An 18,243-nucleotide genomic window follows, 5' to 3' on the forward strand; every position below is an offset into this window, starting at 1 on the left:
CGGCGGAGATGTATATGAACCCCCATCGTTCAACTCTATATAATCCTCACACCGCGCCCTTTCCGCAGAAGCCCTAGATTACGAGAAAGGTAGGGGCGAAGGTCGCGAGGAATCGGGTGGCTATGGTGAGAGATCGAAACCCTAGCCGTTGGCATTCTTTGCAGCTTTCTTTCTTCCCTTGAGATCTAATCCTCCTGGATTATCTCCGCAGACTTTCAAGCGCAGGAATGGCGGCCGCAACAAGCACGGCCGCGGCCACGTCAACTTCATCCGCTGCTCCAACTGCGGCAAGTGCTGCCCCAAGGTACCCCGCATTTGATCTCTCCTCGCTATTTTGATTATCCGATCGAGAGATGTCTTGCTGAATCCTTTAGTGTCTGTCAATCTTCGTTGTTCAAGAAGAATCTTGCTGATCGAATTGATATAAACGCCGGATCCTTGTCTTTTTATGATTTGGATTCTGTCATCCTGCTGATTCGATAGTAGAACCCTTGGCTTCTTCCTTTTGGAGCTTTTTTTTTTTTTTCCAATTTTGAGCTTGCATGCTTCAATTTTTTTCAAGAATCGTATTAATCTTTAGAGAACAACTGGAATTAACATTAAAAAATGTTTGGCTTCCTTGGTTTATTCCAAAAGGACAAGGCTATCAAGAGGTTCCTTGTGAGGAACATTGTCGAGCAGGCTGCTGTGAGGGATGTCCAGGAGGCTTGTGTCTATGATGGTAGGTTTAATCTTATTCGTTCTTTCTTCCCTTAGATGAGCTCGTTTTTTTTTATTTTATTTTTTCTTTGACCAAAGTATCAATGATTGTATCCTCCAGGGTACACTCTCCCGAAGCTGTATGCAAAGATGCAGTACTGCGTCTCCTGTGCGATTCACTCGCATGTGGTTAGGGTCAGGTCTCGCGAGGCCAGGAGGAACCGTGAACCACCACAGCGATTCAGACGGCGGGTATTACTCTCAGGAATTTAATAACCTTATTTCCTAGCTCCTTAGTTTACATGCTCTTCCAGGCTTCTTGATCCTTATATTTGATGCTTTATTTGGTATTCTTGCAACTACGGCCTTTTGTCTGTTTCTCTTAATTAAGGTTATTTTCTGATCATGAGAGATGAATTGTACGTGATGACAATTTTTAGTTAAATCAAATTTTATTAGTTAGTGGGATCAATTTGAAGTTAGCTTGCAATACATTATTTATTGTTTTCTTTTCTGTTAAAGAAGAAATCAAAGCCATTAGTCAGTTGCTACTCCCTTGCCTCCCCTCCTTCTGCCTTTTAAGGAAGAGCCATGAAAGAGATTTTAGCTAAATTCTATCTACATGTATTGCTTGTTGCATGGACTATCAGTACATCTTTTCTGTTGTCTCAAAAAGCTGAACCTAGAATTAGTGGAACAGTGAAAAGGAGGAATTGCTTCTTTAGGAGATGGTAAGCACATTAAGCTAAGGCAGTGGTGAACATGTTTTAGCCATATTCTTTTATTATGTCATGCACTGGACAAATTGTAAATAGTGTCGTTGTCATTCTAGATCAATGAATTCGGCGATTTTGGTCCTTGGACCCTTTTTCCCAGTAGCATTTTCACTGATAAAACTTGTTCCACTTACATTATGATATGATCAGAAAGCTGTTGCCACAATTTGGTATGTTGATGTAAACACAAAACAATTTTGCCATTTGGCTACTTCTTACTGTTTCTTGGTCATGATTTTCGTAATACTGCAAAGTTTCTATCTAATGATAGTGCATATGGTCATGTGGTTGCCTCTTGGAGGCTGACAACTGAGAAAATGGGTTGTGCTCTGGGAGTGAAATTACTATGCTTTAGTTTTTATATTTCTAATTTAGATTTTTGTAAAAAGGGTGATTGAATATAGTCCCAAACCACCTTCAAAGTTGACCTTTACCCTTGCTCTAGCCTGTCCAACCTTTTGAGGCTTAATCTTCCCTAGTTGCGTCCCACAAGGAATTTTGGCTTTAACCATCAAAACTGAACAAATGATCAAATATTGACGCTACTTATGCCAATATCTCCGATTGAGTTCCACCTTAATGCCTCTTCTCCTCCTTGATTGTAGTACTGTTTACTTCTGGCCATAGTTAAGAAGGCTGTTTCATTCTTCTTTTTCTTTTTTTCCTTTTTTTTTGGGGGGGGGGGGAGGGGGGAAGTTGGTTGGATTGAGTAAGATCTTGGATGTTTGGGGAAGATGGTTGTTGTTTGGTGGTTTAGAGTCAATACTGCGTACAGCAGGAGATGGTCCTCTTGAATTTGTCATGCAAGTGAGTGCTCAATTTGAGTGATAATCTATACTTGCTTGTGCAGCCTTGCTAACTAGTGGGCAACCTGACATTTTTTATCAATTAATGGAATGAGGTGGTGGGTTATTATAATTCCATTCATTGTCATTAGTTCTGGGCTTGGTTAAGAACAAATCAGCAACAAATTCTGAAGCAAGTGTGCAGAATGTGAGCCTTTGGGTTTAGCAAAAGGTAGGCATCTCGAGTGAAATCACCTTCAGTCTTTCACTAAGTGTTCCTGCCTTCTGAGCTAGCATACTTATACTGAGGCTGGTGAAAGCTGATACGTACTCAAAGCTATTTAAAGAACTGGTGACTTGAAAAACAGTTTTAATAGCATTTCAGGCAAGCCTAAATGAAATAGGCTTCACTTTCAAGCATCTTTTAAGCTGTAGGATTTTTAAGATGGTGTGCCCTGGTTCTGATCTCATTTGAGTTGGTTGAAGCAGAAGTTATGTGCCAGTAAGGCAAAATTGACATTTTCCTAGTACATAATTGGTAAAGGAGATGTACAGCATAAGAATGAGATAGAAGAGGCAGAAAGTGTTCAAAGAAGCATATGTAAGTGATTTTTTATGTTAGGAATAAGTTTTGAGTTCACTTGTTTCAAGGAAATTGGACTGACTTGTCTGGAACCAGGTCTTTTGTTCGGAACATGAAATCATTCTTGCTACCTAGAAGAAAGCAAGATCATTTTTAATTGGAACATCTTTTCTTAGAAAATCTCTAATCTTTACCTATTTCAAATTCAATGGATCTATGTTATGGATGCTATGTGATTTTGAAATGAAGACAGCTACTTGATATGGAAATTGCATTGGAGAAAAACCAAGAGGTGCTTAGTGCAGGTTTTGCTAAAGAGATGGAACAGACCAACATATAAGCAGTCATGCTTTGCTGCTTTTAGGGCTGTTGCTTCAACCTGCAAGCTCGGTATGACCCAAGATGACTGCGACCTAGAACTGACCTTGACCCATCAATCAACAGGTTTGTGTTGGGTTTGGGTTTGATGTTTTTCGGCCCGCTCAAACACGACCCTACCCTATTCCAACTAGTTACCTTGTTTGCTTATGTAAACTAGGGGATTAGAGCATGTGCCATGCATGTGCCAATTGGTAAGCAATTGAAGTGAGAAATAAATGATATAGATTTAATAGGATTTCAAATTTGGTAGAGTAAGATTATCGTAAATCTTCATATGCTATTGATTTGATGGAGTATAACATATTTGATTGTTTCTTGAGCTCTGGGAATATGGTTTAAATATATAATGATTCTTTTGACAATGATGACCATCATCTTGAGTCCATCTTTAGATGAATATATACCAACTGTGATTCACCTTCACTCCACACCACGACATCTTGATATCTTTGTTTCTTTTTGTTTCCATTTATTTTTTCACTTCTTTGACTTGTAAGGTAGAGAAAAGAAAGATAGAGAAAACAAAACAGTTCAAATTTACTTCTCAAAAAAGATAGAGAAAGGAAAAATGTAACTTTTTTTTTGCTGTCTTTCTATTTCTTTGGCTTCATGAGATTTTTCCTTCATTAGAGGGAATGAGCTTATTCACCAACAGCTATAGCTTGAAAGGAAATATCATTGACTGCTCTTTAACATGTATTTTGTTCCTTATTACCCGAGCAAGAGTAATGATGCAATTATTCAGGATAAAGCAACAACATTTTTTTATAAGTAGAAGACTATGTTTGGCTTTTCTGCTGATCGGGAATAAAACTATCTGATCTAGATCTTAGAACAATAAAATTTTTGTAACTTATAATATTGCTCATTAGTCCACACAAAAATCAAAGTTCTGGAATAAAAATAATAACATGTTAGAACACGTTTGGTTGGTTATATTTATGTTTAAATTAAGTGTATTTTTTTTGTCAATTATTTTTATATGATTAGATTTATCAATTACTTGTTGGTTATGATTTATATTTTGGACTATGTAATTGGATGTTTTATTGATAAACTTTTCAAAGTATGGGTTCTTTTAGCTTGATTATTTATTCAAGATGTAAAGTTTGGTATCTAATAGGAGCTAAGACTTAATGTACCCGTACCCAGCTAGGGACCTGATGGATTTTATAATATTCTTATTACCTGGACCTGACTGCATACTCCAAAAGGCAATGGTCTGGGTTTAGTAACTAAAATCTGGTTGTGACCCGACCCAATATCACCCTTAGCTTCTCAGTCAAAAGACCAAGTAACTATTATGTAGCTATGATTTCTTGCCTGTGTTTATTTCTTGGTTATGCTCGTTGTGGTCGTTATCATTCAACTAAACATTGGTGTTGTTGGAGAGATTTTAGAGGAGATGACTAGGGGAAAGGTAGTTTTTAAATTTGTTTTTATTTTTTCAGTTGTGATGGTTATGTTTTTGTTAGGTTTAGATATGGTGCGCTTATTTCAGATGGGAGCATTTGGTTTGGAGAGCCATAGTTGGGTTGGTATGAATTGTGTACAGATCAAGATTCGAGCAATAACCAATTAGCTGCGATCTGATCCTAATTTTGTTTAATTAAAAAAAATAAGAAGAGTTGCAAGCGCCATACCACAACGATTTTCGATTTGAGTACCAATAGTTAAGCCTGTCTGGCCACGTGCAACATTACCAGATGCTAGTCTGTCTTCGTATCTGAAATGTTGTATTATTGTGCATAATAGCTCTGCCATCTGGTCAAATCATGAAACAACTGTTATGCCTAACATTTGCAGCCCCCTGCTATGATACAGTAACGAATTATTAAACTGCTTTCTGTCCTGCATTTCGTACAGGATGACATGGCAAGGCCTGGGCAAGGATCTCGCCCTGTTGGAGCTGGAAATCCTGGTCGCCCGTGAAGTCGTCTTATCCTTTAGAGCTCAAAGAGTGTGGTATTTTGATGGGGATTTTAAGCATTGAATATCATCCTCTAGACTTAGAAGACCTAGTTAGGGAGGTCAAGTATTATCACCATTTCGAGTTTGTTAAAGTTTCGTGGACTTTCGGTTAATCCATTTGTTGCTTAACCGATCAGATTACTTTGAAGAGTATTTGAACCATTTTCTGTGTTTTTTTCTTCAACAGAGATTTGGCGCTGATATGATAATGTTCAAAGCAGTGTGATTACTGGAACACAAACTCAAATGAAAGTTAAAAGTTGTGCACAATTTGTCTGTTTGATCATTTCGCTGGTAGCTAGTACTATATGAATTACAGGCCCGCCTGTGTCCTACGTTTATGCTCTGTTGCATCTCCTGTCAGATTTCTTTGTGGGTTGGTCGGGCAACTAATTACTTCGACTGTCATGACCTCGACGTTTGCTTAATTTCATCAAGCTTGTACCTTACTTGGAGGTTTCTGACCACGAGGCTGTGTTTGGAATATTGACTCGATAACTGGTAACTGGTGACCATTTGAGATTCACATGATCAAAGACAAAATATTCAATAGCTTGCTGATATTATAACCACAGGATTAATTAGCTTCTCTAATGGCGAAAAGGTTGTTGGTAGATTAATTAGTAATCCTCTAATGGCGAAATTCAGTGAAATGGAAAATATATCTGAAATATTTGTGACGCGGTCATATATTATGGTGGTCCTTTAGGAATGTGGTTCTACACAAGTAACGGCCGAAAGTGAGAATGTAGATTTGTAAACCCTAGAGTGCTTGTGCGTTATCCTGTTCTACGACCCCTGGGCCTCATTGGAGACATATCGAGACTGCTAGGTAGTTCTGAAGACCATGCGAAAACCATGAACAAAACCCATTGTCTCTTGGTAGTCGAGACCTAATTTTATCTTGATTTGAAACATCACTGCCATGAATCATCCCCACACGCCAAGGTGCTGTTGATTCAATGGCTAGCCTCGTCCTGCCGCGATGTGACGGATCGTGGTTGCTTGAACCTTGTGGAATGGTGAAGGCAGAATTGTCTTTTCCTTTTTTCGTGGACCAACCCATGCAGGCAGGACCACTCCGGCGTGCATGGAAATGGCCGCTGTAATCACGGTCGCCTAAGGTTGAAGCCACGTAAAGTTCAGTATTTCATTGGCTATGCAGGAGGTAAACCGGTGAAGGCTAATGCCCCTGCTCGCCATTATTGAGTTTTATATTGAATGACAAATCGAAACCTATTTCCAGGCAAAACAGTGACGATATGTACAGCTTTAGCAAAGTGGTGGAGGCTCACCTGGAGTCCTTCGTCCGCCACCGCCACCGCCACCCACCCAGCCGGCCGGAGAGCAAGATCTTTACTCTTATCGCCGCAGTGTCAAACAAATTAGTCGTCATCATAAACAAATCTAAAATCCTCTGAAGACTTGGCGCTTATGACATTTGACACTGACGTTAGTTTACTCCTTTTGAGGCGTACGGACACGGTAGCTTCTTCTCCACGTAGATACATGATTAGATATATGATTGTCTCTTTCATTTCCCTCGCAGAAAGTGGTGCGATTGGAGATTCTCTCCATCTCGGATTCCCACAAAAATAATAGATCTCGAGGAAAAGCATTAAATTATCCTCGTTTCCTCATAGAGAGGATGGATAGATAAGAGAAGACAGCGTACTCGGAAGTGGTTCGTTACTAGTCTCTAGACACAACTTTGTACATCCATTACCCCTCGCTAAACAAACAGAAGGCAACGCTTAACAACAAAAAAATTAATTGGAAACCAGAAGAAATTTTTGGATTTTCGGATCCCGCGTGGGTCTGAGCTGCTTCAGCGGTGGAGGAGAGGTGGTGGGGGCCGGTCGTCGTGTACGAGGGCCGACCTGCCGTTGCCGCTGTTGGCCCAGAAACAGTAAGACGCTTCCGGGACCACCGCCCCCCTCGCCGGCTCCGACTTGCACCGCGTCAGCACCAGGGGCCGCGATACCTCCTCTACCCCCTCCCCTCCATCTCTCGAGCTCCCATTGCTCGAGTTCTTCCCTTCTTTCTCCTCCTCATCTTCTCTCGCTTCCGTCTTCTTCTCTGCCAGAGAAGGCTTCGATTCCGATGGCGGAAGCGGAGAGACCGGGAACCGGTTGGCGGCGAGGGACGACGCACGGTTGTGCGGAGCCGATCGGCATCTCATCAGCAGAAGCGCGTTCTTTGGCGGCGTCGTCGTCGCCGACGAAACGAAAACCCTAGTCTCATCCTCCTCCTCGTTCTCCAATTTTTCCTCCTCATCGTCGTCGTCCTTATATTCTTCTCGATCCGATTCAAAAACTCCTCCTCCTCCTCCTCCTCCTCCTCCTACCATTTCTATTGGTGGCTTCATGAGATCTGCGTCCTTCTCGATTGATCTTCTCTGCTGGTACCTCCGGCCTTTTCCAGATCGGAGGCTAAACTCCCACTGCCGCCACCACAACGACCGCCACGGCCGCCCGCCTGAGCCCCTTGTACAGCCGGCGAACATGCCGCAAAGCAGCGGCCTCTGGAGGCACCGGCAACGCTCCACCACCGTAGCCGTCGCCGTCGGCCGCCTCTCCTTAGACTTGAACGTCGTAGTCGTCGTGTCCCTCTTCTTCTTGTTCTTGTTCCTGATTCGGACCTGGCCGATGCACGTGACCTTGGGGGACGACGGTTCCCCCTCCTCGGCCCTTGCCTCCGCCTCCGCCAGCCGCCCCACGCTCCGGCTCCGCGTCACGAACATCGGGCTCGACCGTGCCGCCCCTCCCCGCCCCCGGCTCTTCCCCGCCCCCCCCAGCAGCCTCGCCAGCCCCGGCGCTGGCAGCTTCTCCGTCCGCCCCGGGCTCGATCCCACCATCATCCCCTTCCCCACCGCCGCCGTCGCCGCCGACTTTATCATGGCTTCCTTCCGGGGTTTCGAATCAGAGGTTGGATAGGGGAAGCGAGCACATGAATGGTGGTCGCGCGTGCTGCCCCCCTCCCTCTCTCTCTCTCTCTGGCTTTGCTCGACTGCACAAGTAGTCACGGAAAGATCAGATAAAGAGGTGGGCGTTTCGTCCTTTTCTTCTCCTTTTATCGAAAAAAAAGAAAACAAAAGGAAGGAGATTATTAATTTATTAATTGACTGTCCTCCGTGCAGCGCCGCTGCACGAGTGGGAGTGCGAGTGCATCAGATCGCGAGGTATTATTCTATTACTGCCTATTACTTTTCCATGTTTACTAGTTTCCAATCCTTCTTTCGTCTTTTACTCTATTAATTTAACAGCCGTTTGCTCTTGGCACGTGATTCGGGTGGGGAATCACATCTACCCGTTTTATTTTATCATTAAAAATTTCTATAGATATTTTTTATAAAATTAAATTAAAATTTTTATAAAATTTATAAATTATACCGCTTATTTAAACATGATTTTGTATCAACTAAATATCAGCCAACCCAAATTCTATGGAATAGATTTTTTTTGCTTCCTGTAATCCAAAAACTTAAACCTAGGGTAGGGATTTGAAGAGACTCTTAGAAATTGTCAGATAAATAGGCTATCGTATTCGATTTTTATAGAATTTTTAGCTCAATTCTATAAAAATATCTAACGAAATTAGAAATTTTGAGATTTCTATTATCATTTATTTATCATATCTATATATATTGTTTTGTTTTAGCCGGTCATTTGATAGCATGGCATGGTATGGAAGTGAGATTCCTTTCTGCTTTTCTGGGGATGGAAAGAGAGTGAAAGGCGCATTACTTTGTCATGGTGGTTTAAATTGTGTCTTGTATCGGGGAGGCAAGATCGTCAGGTAAATCTAAAAAGCATGGTCCAAAGGAATGGCTGTGTGGATGAGGTATTATTCGTTAGCGTTGTGCTGTCTGCCTATAGAAGTGATCCCCTATCAATTTCTCAGTGAAAGAGACTTGCCTTGAGGTATGCCGCGTCGAAAGTGGAATTACTATTTTGGGTTTCAGCTTCTCGCTCCGGCAATTCTTCATTTCATTCTGAACTAGGTTTATTCTCCATGCTTTTTGTCTTCTCAACTCAAATCAATTATTTTTTTTAAAAAATGCCTTCTTAAGTGGACCCATACTGGTGCTTGCCCTTGTAACTTGTAAGCACATACATATGATAGCGAGATGTCATCATACAAACAAATGTAGCATATATACATGCTTGATGGAGGATGAAGAAGAAAGATCATTATGGATGTAGATGAATCTGTTGGTATATAGTTTGAATTAATAACGCTACTTTTGGATAAACGAACATGCTAAAGCTTGTGACACCCATTTGCATTTATCTCATTGGCCCCTTATCTTCGGCATGCACTTGTTTGTATGCAATTAGTAGCAGCAAGACACTACTGCTATTTAAGTGTGCGAAACTCGTGAATTCATGATTGTTTCATTGTTCTTGGTCCAATTTAAGTGTGCGAAACATATCACGACACTATTGCTATTTCTTTTGTGTCAATTCCATGTAGAATATTATATGCATGTCTCATTTAAGTAATCAAGTTTGCTAATCACGCATGCATAAGGGCGATTTTGGGTTTGTACACGCCTTACTAGGCCTTATTATATTAAATTTAATAGTATAACCCTCTCAATCATTCTCTTATATATATATATGCGTGCGCGTGTGTGTGCGTGTGAGAGAGAGAGAGAGAGAAGGGGGGGGGGGGGGGGCTAATCCTTTTCCATTCTACTCTATACCTAGTCAATCCTCTGAGGGCTAACTCCATTCAGGTTCAAATCCTCTCCCGGTTGTTCAAAGTGGCAAGGGTTAACAGTATCCAATCAAGGGCTGGATGATTCAAAAATAATTTGTTCTCTTGACAAAGGCATATATGTTTTGAAGTCATTTTTGATATTTATTCTAAACTTGATGTGCTAAGTGTAATTTTGTTTTCCATGTGCACCCAAACAATGAAATAGGGATGGTGACTTCCCGATTCTTCTCCATCTCTGGAACCAAACTCTGTGACCGGCGAAACCAAACCCCCGCAAGTTCGGACCCCGCCCAGACCCATCCAATGGTGGCTGGCGAGAAGGTTACAGCTGCGACTCCAAGTTCTTGACACGAAACCAATGTAGTGTCCGGGTCTCGGCCACCATTAACTTCCAAGAACGTTCCAAGAACGCCTGCCCCAATTGTCTGATCTTCGATTGGCGCCGCTGCGGCCTCGGAGGAATGGCCGTCACCGACGCCATCGGCACGGCCGCCGCCGCGTCCTCCGGTGGCCCGTGGCCTCAACGACGGCTTGCACTGCACTGGTCGTCCGATCCCCGAGCTCTGGTTTTCTTCTTTTCCTTCTTCCTCGTCCCTCCTCTTCTCGCAATCGCATCGTTTCTTTTCTTTTATCCTCCTCTCTTCTCTCGTGCTGTCTCCTAAGTTCATTCTTCTCTCTTTTCCCGATGCCAGCAGTTCTAACCCTAGTCGATTTTCACTTCTCCAAGTACAGGAACTCGGCACCGTTGGGCAAGCGGGCGCTTCGATTCCCAATTCCTTCTCATCTCTTTCCGTTTCTTGGAATAATGGCTAAGCTTTGGGTTTCCTTTTCCCTCGGACCGGTATAACAGTTGGATTCGCAGAATCTACCCTCGAAAAAAAACAGTTGGTTTCACAGAATCAAGAATGGCCAGGTCTGCTATCCTTTATGACGATCCAGAATGATTTGCTTCTTTTTCTTTTTTAATTGTAAAATGTTTTTTTTATCTTGATATTACCGTCAAAGGAGAAGGGATAGCCGATCCTTGCACGATTCTCAGGTTTTTATGTGAATTTCTTGCTTTTTCCCCTTGCTTTACTTCGTGATGCATATAATTTCTATGTAATGATTCTTTATTGGTAGAAGTTATTTGCTCGTGAGAAGATAGTATGCCATGCTGTGAACCATGAATGTGACTGCACCATGCTTTAAAGCAAATAGTCTTTTGGAATTGATATGATTTCATGTAATCAAATAGCTTTTCAGGATTATTTCTGCTTGCTTTTACGTGAATAGATTCTAATTTTGTTGGTTGAAGAAAGAATTTGTTACTTCTGAATTTCAACTTTGTTTTTATTAAATGCTCACAATGTTCAATTTCTTGTAGAGGTTTCTCGAAAGTGTTTTATCACCGTCTCCCATGGAAGGAGCCATCTGCACCATACCTGCACCATATACTTGAGTTTGCCCTACTTAGCTTATATACTGCTTTTTTTTTTAATTGCTTGTCTGGCTATGTTGGGGATGATTAGTGCTTCAGTAAATTCTCATTAAGTTATAATATGTTCTTTGATTTCTCCTTTTCTTCGATCACCTTTTATATGAAGTCTTCCTATATAATTTCATATGAATTGATGCTGTATGCAATGTACAATGCGTGTTGCCTAGTATAAAGCTTGCAAAAACTTGCCTTGCAGCTTATTTTACCGAGGACACTGAAGATATTGGAGAAAGCAGGTTCAGCAGATTTAATTCTTTGGCTTCTTTATTTGTCAAGTGTTGCTTTAGAAATTGGAATAGCCATATCATACTAGGGGAGAGTAAGGATTGGATTTTGGGGGATTGGGGTCTTTCCGTTCCTCCCTAAAATCGGAATGGGAATGGGACTCCCCTCAACTAAATGGCTGGAATATGAGTCACTCATTCTCATTCCTATTCCATAATCCAACTCTCCTCTAAACAAACATGCCCTTAATTTATTCGGCTAGTGTGGCAAAATATCACAGCATTATGTGATCCTTAATTTACTCATGTCTGTGAAGCGTAGGTAGCGGATTTCGATTCCCCCCCCCCACCCATCCCCCCGGGTACTCTTTATATTTATTTAGCTCAATCTTGATGCTTCTATGTCACTAGTTATGAATTGCTTGGTGAAGTAATACATTTAAAATAACTAAATAATGTTGACATGTCTTTGATTTTGTCACCCGCGAATCTAGGAATTATGACACCGATAAGCATGTGTTTTGGAAGGTTGATATAAGATTAGCAACCAGTTGTAGGAGTCTACTCAATTCTTCCATGGATCCTTTAACTTAGAATTATGACGCATTACTGACCCATTTTCATGGGAAGAATGCCTGGATGTTGGATGATGATGACTGAATTTCATACAGAATTGTGTTTTAGTTAAGAATAACTAACCATTAGTAACATGAGTTGTCCAGCTATCTGGTGTTGGCTATACGGTTACTGGTGACCATGTCTCTAATTTCTTGTTTCCTATGATGGATAAACTAATTGATACGGTGATCTTTAATTCTGTTTTACCATGTCCATCTTTGATGAGTAGGATGTATCTGGTCTTCCTTGTATGCTTGCATATTTGAAACAAACTCTGCCCCCACTGCAAGCTGATGTCAAGACAGCACTCTTCTTCAATTAACCTATCATTTTAATCCTTTAAGTACAATTTAGAGGAAAGTACCATTTCTAGTCTTGAAAATTTCAAGATTGTAAAGTATTTTGAGGGCGAATTTTTGAGGTTGCTTGGACATTGCAGGTTGGAATTAAAACAGCCTATTGGAGTGATGCACTGTACAGGGGTAGCAAAGGGGATTTATGTTGCATCTTCATTAGGTGTTGTATCTTCTTACTATTATCTTTTGAAATGGGAGTATATATCTTTTTTAAACATGACTATCTACAGTCTTTGTTAAGTGGAATATCTGTAATTGTTTCCTTTCTCAATGTTTACTGTTTGTTTCATATATCTTAATTTCTCTTAATTTCATATTTCTGTAAGTGAAACATCTGAGCAAGGTTTATGTTCTTGAGAGAGATCTCCAAAGAAACCAAATATTGGTTCAGGTATTCTTGTTGGCTGTTTTTTCCCTTTTTTTTCTTTTATGCATCATTGATTTTTTTTTCCGGCGTACTCATTGCTTTCATCATATTCTATTAGTTTCCAACATTGTTGATTGCTAGAATAGCTTTTGCAGAATTCTCTTCATGGTAATCATTTGATCTATTTCTTTTAGGTCATCGTTTCTTATAGTATGTCAAATGCAATCCCATTTAATTCTTTTAATTAATATTAGAACACCCAGTTAGCTGCAGGCCTCGCAGCTTATACAGATGTTTACTTCCATTTTTCACCTATTTATGGTGTATCTGGAAACATAATTTCTTGCCATGCATTTTTTGAAAGACTCCATTGAATTTCAATTTTCTTGATACCACTTATGCAAAAAGTGGTTGATTATGAAATCATGCAGTTATTGAGTTGGGTTGATTTAAATGGTCTTAAGACCTGAAGCTGATATAAATAATAGACTTGTCTTTATCTAAATTATGCAGAAAATGTAAAGTTGCGTTTGACACAAAGCAGTTGATTCTTCATCTTGGCTTTTACATGCTAATTATATCTGAGATACATTAGACAGCGTCATATAAGTCACTAAAATATATCATGTCTTTGACACTAAAATGTTTTTCAATATAAACCACTATGCTCTTGTTTGCTTGCTAATTATGTATTGTGACTAAATATGGATTTTTGTAGGTTGAGATTCACTAAGGACGACCACATCAAATTCGCATTCACCTTGCATCCATTGGTCATCCACTGTTCGGTGAATGTAATTTACATACACTCATATGGTTCTATATGTGATTTATGCAGTGCAGCCTAATTCCTAGATGTTTGCAGCGGGCCACTTTAAGAGGAGCACGAACATTTTCTCTAAAGGGAAAAGATCGATCATGGCTACTTTGCTGAATGAAAATGCTATTACATAGCCATATAAGTCAAAGTACTTTTTCCTTGCGGTTGCTTCTAGGGATCATGATTCATTTATGTCTTAGTTTTGGATCCTTTTTCTTGCTTGCCATGTTATAGTTCTGTGACACTTTTATTTGGATACATCATTTTCTGTTAGCTCTCCTTATGGTAGTTATTGGATATTATCAGGATTTTCATATTAGTTGGCATATTCAAAGCCAGTAATGTAGTGACGAGTCTATCTGTTGATACTTGATAGTATTTGCAAATTAAAGCAACAGCTAAAATATCTGCAGATATAAATGGCAGAACCTAGGGGAATAAAAAATATTTATGAAACTATAATACATATTCTCACAAAAATAAGTCATCAAATTTTAGAATAATTAGTAGCTCTATTTTTTTAAAAAAAAATGCATCGAGCATGTTTTACTTACATGAGTTGCACTAGAGAGCTGTTATTCATTTTCATCATCACCTGGTTAAGTTCTGTGATGCCACGTAACAAGTAATGCACTAAGCTTTGTGATATCATTACATTGAACTCCTATTTTAAAACTCTCAGCTTTATGTCAACCGTCAAGGTGATATGAAATAGTTTGACATAGAATTCCAAGATATGTTTTTGGTGGGTGTTGACGTAAAAGAATATTTCTTCGAGATGGACTGATGGATCTCAATAATTGAATGAAGAAGTCATGAAGGGAGATACTTATTGTGAAACTATTAGATTTGGTCATGGTACTGAGTGCTGATTTTGAGCATTCACTCCTGATGACAGATGCACCACATACTGTATGTTCATCTGTTCGTTTGATATGTTGGCTTTGCACTTTCTTTAGGAAATCTGGCAGTGTAGCCGCTAATTGAGAATCATCAACGCACGGAAGATTCTTTTGGGTACAAAAAATAGATCACCACGTGATTTCAGTTTAATTATTGCAGTTATGAGTGATACCTCTTCTGTACAAAATACATGAGATTTAACATCAAGAGTTTGGACATTAAGTGGCAATTTCAACATTGTGTCTGCTGTAAAGTCTGTATGAAGTTGACTATCACTTAATTTGCGATAAAGCATCTTGAAAGGAACTACTTTGCTGTGGGGCATTCGCCATTTGTTTTTATCTTATATTTTATGTAAACAAGGATGCCCTAAGACTAGCACTGAGCAACTTCCTAATTCAATTCTTTGTACCATACTAACTTAAAGATGATATGCCTATATCAGGTATTCTGTGCAGAATATCCTGAAGACACAATATATTGATAAAATAAATAGACATTATGGTAGCCTAAGAACATTTTCATGACTTGCTACATTGTTCTTTTTTACCATTTGTAAGTGTATGGCATAAGAGTTACAATAGAGAAAGCTTGTAGGAAAATTTTAAATTTTTATTTTTCATCTTTGATTTCACTTAGAGTCGTAGTTGATTAGGATTTCCACCGGTTGTTGCATTGACAAAAGAACCATAACTATTTCTGTTGACAGATAAAGAATTCAATTTCTTTGTATACATGAATTCCCTCGGCTTATTGGGAAACTGCTGGCTCAAAATTTATACTTCATGGTCGGATTTTTACCATATACCTCCCTGATGGTGCTATTGTTTACCATGGAATTTATGCTTAATATCTTCTTTGTTGTGAAAATGTTCAATATCTTTAATGTTTTACTTTTAACACCTTCAATCTTTGTCACGTATCAGCTGTATTATGATTAGACATTTATTAAAAGTCACTTTGCTGCCTCCGAGGCAACTAAACCTCTACTCCTTGTCAATACTTGAAGTGCTTATGCTTTATAAGATGCTTAACTGTCGTCAGCTCACTTTTACATAGCATGTTAATGGACAAAGCTTGCAAATTGTTGCTTTTATTTAAAATATGTACTGTACAAGGAATAAAATTCATCAAAATTACTTCACATGACATTATTTGTCTTATTTCCCCAAGCATAGGAAGAACTGAATGACATTATTTGTCACGTATCAGCTGTATTATGATTAGACATTTATTAAAAGTCACTTTGCTGCCTCCGAGGCAACTAAACCTCTACTCCTTGTCAATACTTGAAATGCTTATGCTTTATAAGATGCTTAACTGTCGTCAGCTCACTTTTACATAGCATGTTAATGGACAAAGCTTGCAAATTGTTGGTTTTATTTAAAATATGCACTGTACAAGGAATAAAATTCATCAAAATTACTTCACATGACATTATTTGTCTTATTTCCCCAAGCATAGGAAGAACTGAATGAAAAGGGCAATGATGGCAGATAATTGATAACAATGGAATTAATATAATGTCCATAAATCATGCACCACTGCCACCATCTTTGAAACACAGGAAGAACTAGATCAAACAAGGCATGCAGAAAAGGGCAATGATGAGAGGTAATTGCTGCTGATGCGGCTGTTCTTGCCAGGGCAGAAGGATAAACAATCTCTGGTGGGGGCTCATATTTTGAACAGGTTTGCTCTGCTCGCAGATAAATATGCAACAGTTTTATTTACAAAAGCTTTTATGGATAACTAATTGCAGCATTGACTAGCTTACCAACTAGATGTATGAATTATAATTATTTGACATGCCTTATAGCATGTTAACTTCAAAGTAGATCGCATACTTCTTAAGTAGCAGAATTTGATCCTTTTCTGCTTGGTTGGTCCCCCCCCCAGGCTTGAAGCTTATCACAGGCAAACCAAATCAACTACTTTCAGGATGTTGCACGGTGGTGTTCCTTTGCCTTGCTAGGTGCCTTGACATCGATTTATTCTGTTGAAAGCTTGCTCATATCATTTCTCGTTTTGTTTAGTCATTAACATCTGTCTTAACAGATGATTTTGTCTCAGTTTTTGACCTATCATCTAACGTCTTGTTGTTGGAAAAAACTTTCATCTGTCACAGAGCACACCAAGTAGTCTGAATCATGACCATCTTCATTGTCCATGCAATAAACTCAGCGTTGTATTTATCATTTTAATGTTTTTACCTTTTTGTTGTGCCAGGAACCTTCCAGGTTGCAAGTCGATATGATTCCTTTACATGTGAGGCTAACCCTTGGAGGGATACTGCTTGTGTTAATCGATGATAGGAGTGGCAGCCAAAAAAAGATTATAGTAAAACTAAACAGAAATAAAATATTAAAGCAAACAAGAATGGTTTTGATAATTTTAAAATGCTACACATGACTAAATCATTGCGCATCATGAATAAGTAAGTCGTGTGAGTCATGATCTTGTTTCGTCATCAGTTCTATTTATTTCTGTGGTCCAGCTGCTTAAACAAGTGTAGACAGAGCGTAATTTGGGCTGTTAATGGGCCTGGTGATGTTTGTCGGAAGAAATCCCAGCTGGTGCATTGGCTTAATCTGCAATCTGATCGCAAGTTGGTTACTCCTTCTTTATCTGACGGCTACAATTCCATGGATTATATTGCGCCTCATTCCGATATGATGCAGAGCCCCCCATTGGGAGACTCATAGTAGTCATGGTGGGTCTCAAAGCTTTCACAAATTCCGAGCGGTGCATGTTGGGTCTGGCCCACACATGCCCATTGGTAGATGGCGTCGAGAGGGAACTGTTTCGTGAATAACATGACACTCCATCAGTAACGAGATCCCCATTTCTAAAAAGAAGAAAAACAGGTGCTGAGGTCCTTATGATGCAGAAAATCATTCGTATTATTTTACGAGATTCGAACGAAACCCCAATGGTTGGACGCCCGCATGAGCGGATTCCACCGTGGAGTCTTAGTGGTACCAGCAGCCAGCCCTCTAACAAAAGGCAAGCTTTGGAAGCGATACATAGTCTCCCATACGAACCGTGCGTTGCGCATAAAGAAAGCTAATGGGAATGGATACAAAGGGTCTGTGAATGTACATGTTTCATATGAATGAATTATTTGGAAAGCTAAGCTAAGGTAGAGCAGCCAATGCGTGCAATCCACTCCACGACTGCCGATGCTCCAAGATTCTTGTCCCCGCAGCAACCACTCTGAGTAAGTAGATAGATTTGCAAAGTATGAGGACACATTTTATACCGATCTCTTTTTACCCTATCAAATAAGATAATATGCAGTATTGGTGCGACAAAACAACGATACGAACAAATGAGGATAATAAATAAAAGGAGTCCGAAACGAGGAGGACAAAGTTTGTATCAAAAAAAAAAAAAAGGAGGGGAGGACAAATATTGGTAGATGCAGCACCGTGCACACAAGAGAAGAGTGTTGCGCTGCACCCTAAACCTTTCCCGCCTCGGACCGTCCGCTGCCTTCACGGGCCGAGGCTTGCGGCGCGATACTTTGTCTTTGCCCTTCAGACTTTTCGCAGC

At 39.9% G+C, this 18,243-nt stretch overlaps 2 protein-coding genes and 1 long non-coding RNA gene across 11 annotated transcripts; 2 read left to right on the forward strand and 1 right to left on the reverse strand.

The window, feature by feature from the left end:
* Nucleotides 1–5,465, forward strand: LOC103709889 (small ribosomal subunit protein eS26-like). The gene is made up of 5 exons (XM_008795417.5): nt 1–125; nt 212–304; nt 637–721; nt 821–951; nt 5,091–5,465. The coding sequence occupies exons 1-5, from the start codon at nt 123–125 to the stop codon at nt 5,154–5,156; spliced, it is 378 nt and encodes a 125-aa protein (XP_008793639.1). The 5' UTR covers nt 1–122; the 3' UTR covers nt 5,157–5,465.
* Nucleotides 5,466–6,885: 1,420 nt separating this feature from the next.
* On the reverse strand, nt 6,886–8,360 carry LOC120110328 (protamine P1 family protein). Its single transcript, XM_039125146.3, has one exon. It carries the CDS (start codon nt 8,092–8,094, stop codon nt 7,024–7,026), a length of 1,071 nt encoding a protein of 356 aa, XP_038981074.3. The 5' UTR covers nt 8,095–8,360; the 3' UTR covers nt 6,886–7,023.
* Nucleotides 8,361–10,060: 1,700 nt separating this feature from the next.
* Nucleotides 10,061–17,142, forward strand: LOC103709879 (uncharacterized). 9 transcript variants are annotated; one of them, XR_015967770.2, is made up of 5 exons: nt 10,068–10,486; nt 10,653–10,833; nt 11,597–11,636; nt 12,682–16,380; nt 16,588–16,886. It is a non-coding gene; the product is annotated as an uncharacterized LOC103709879 (long non-coding RNA). The 9 variants fall into 9 exon arrangements; XR_015967764.2 differs by adding an exon at nt 16,918–17,142 and having other exon boundaries at nt 10,062–10,486; nt 10,653–16,380; nt 16,588–16,663; XR_015967767.2 differs by having other exon boundaries at nt 10,062–10,486; nt 10,653–12,758; nt 12,925–16,380.
* The last annotated feature ends 1,101 nt before the right edge of the window (nt 17,143–18,243 follow it).

This window comes from Phoenix dactylifera, chromosome 8 (genome assembly GCF_051530095.1).
Source record: "Phoenix dactylifera cultivar Ajwa chromosome 8, Ajwa_hap1_PhDact_Kaust_v1.1, whole genome shotgun sequence".
In the NCBI taxonomy this organism is placed as follows: domain Eukaryota; kingdom Viridiplantae; phylum Streptophyta; class Magnoliopsida; order Arecales; family Arecaceae; genus Phoenix; species Phoenix dactylifera.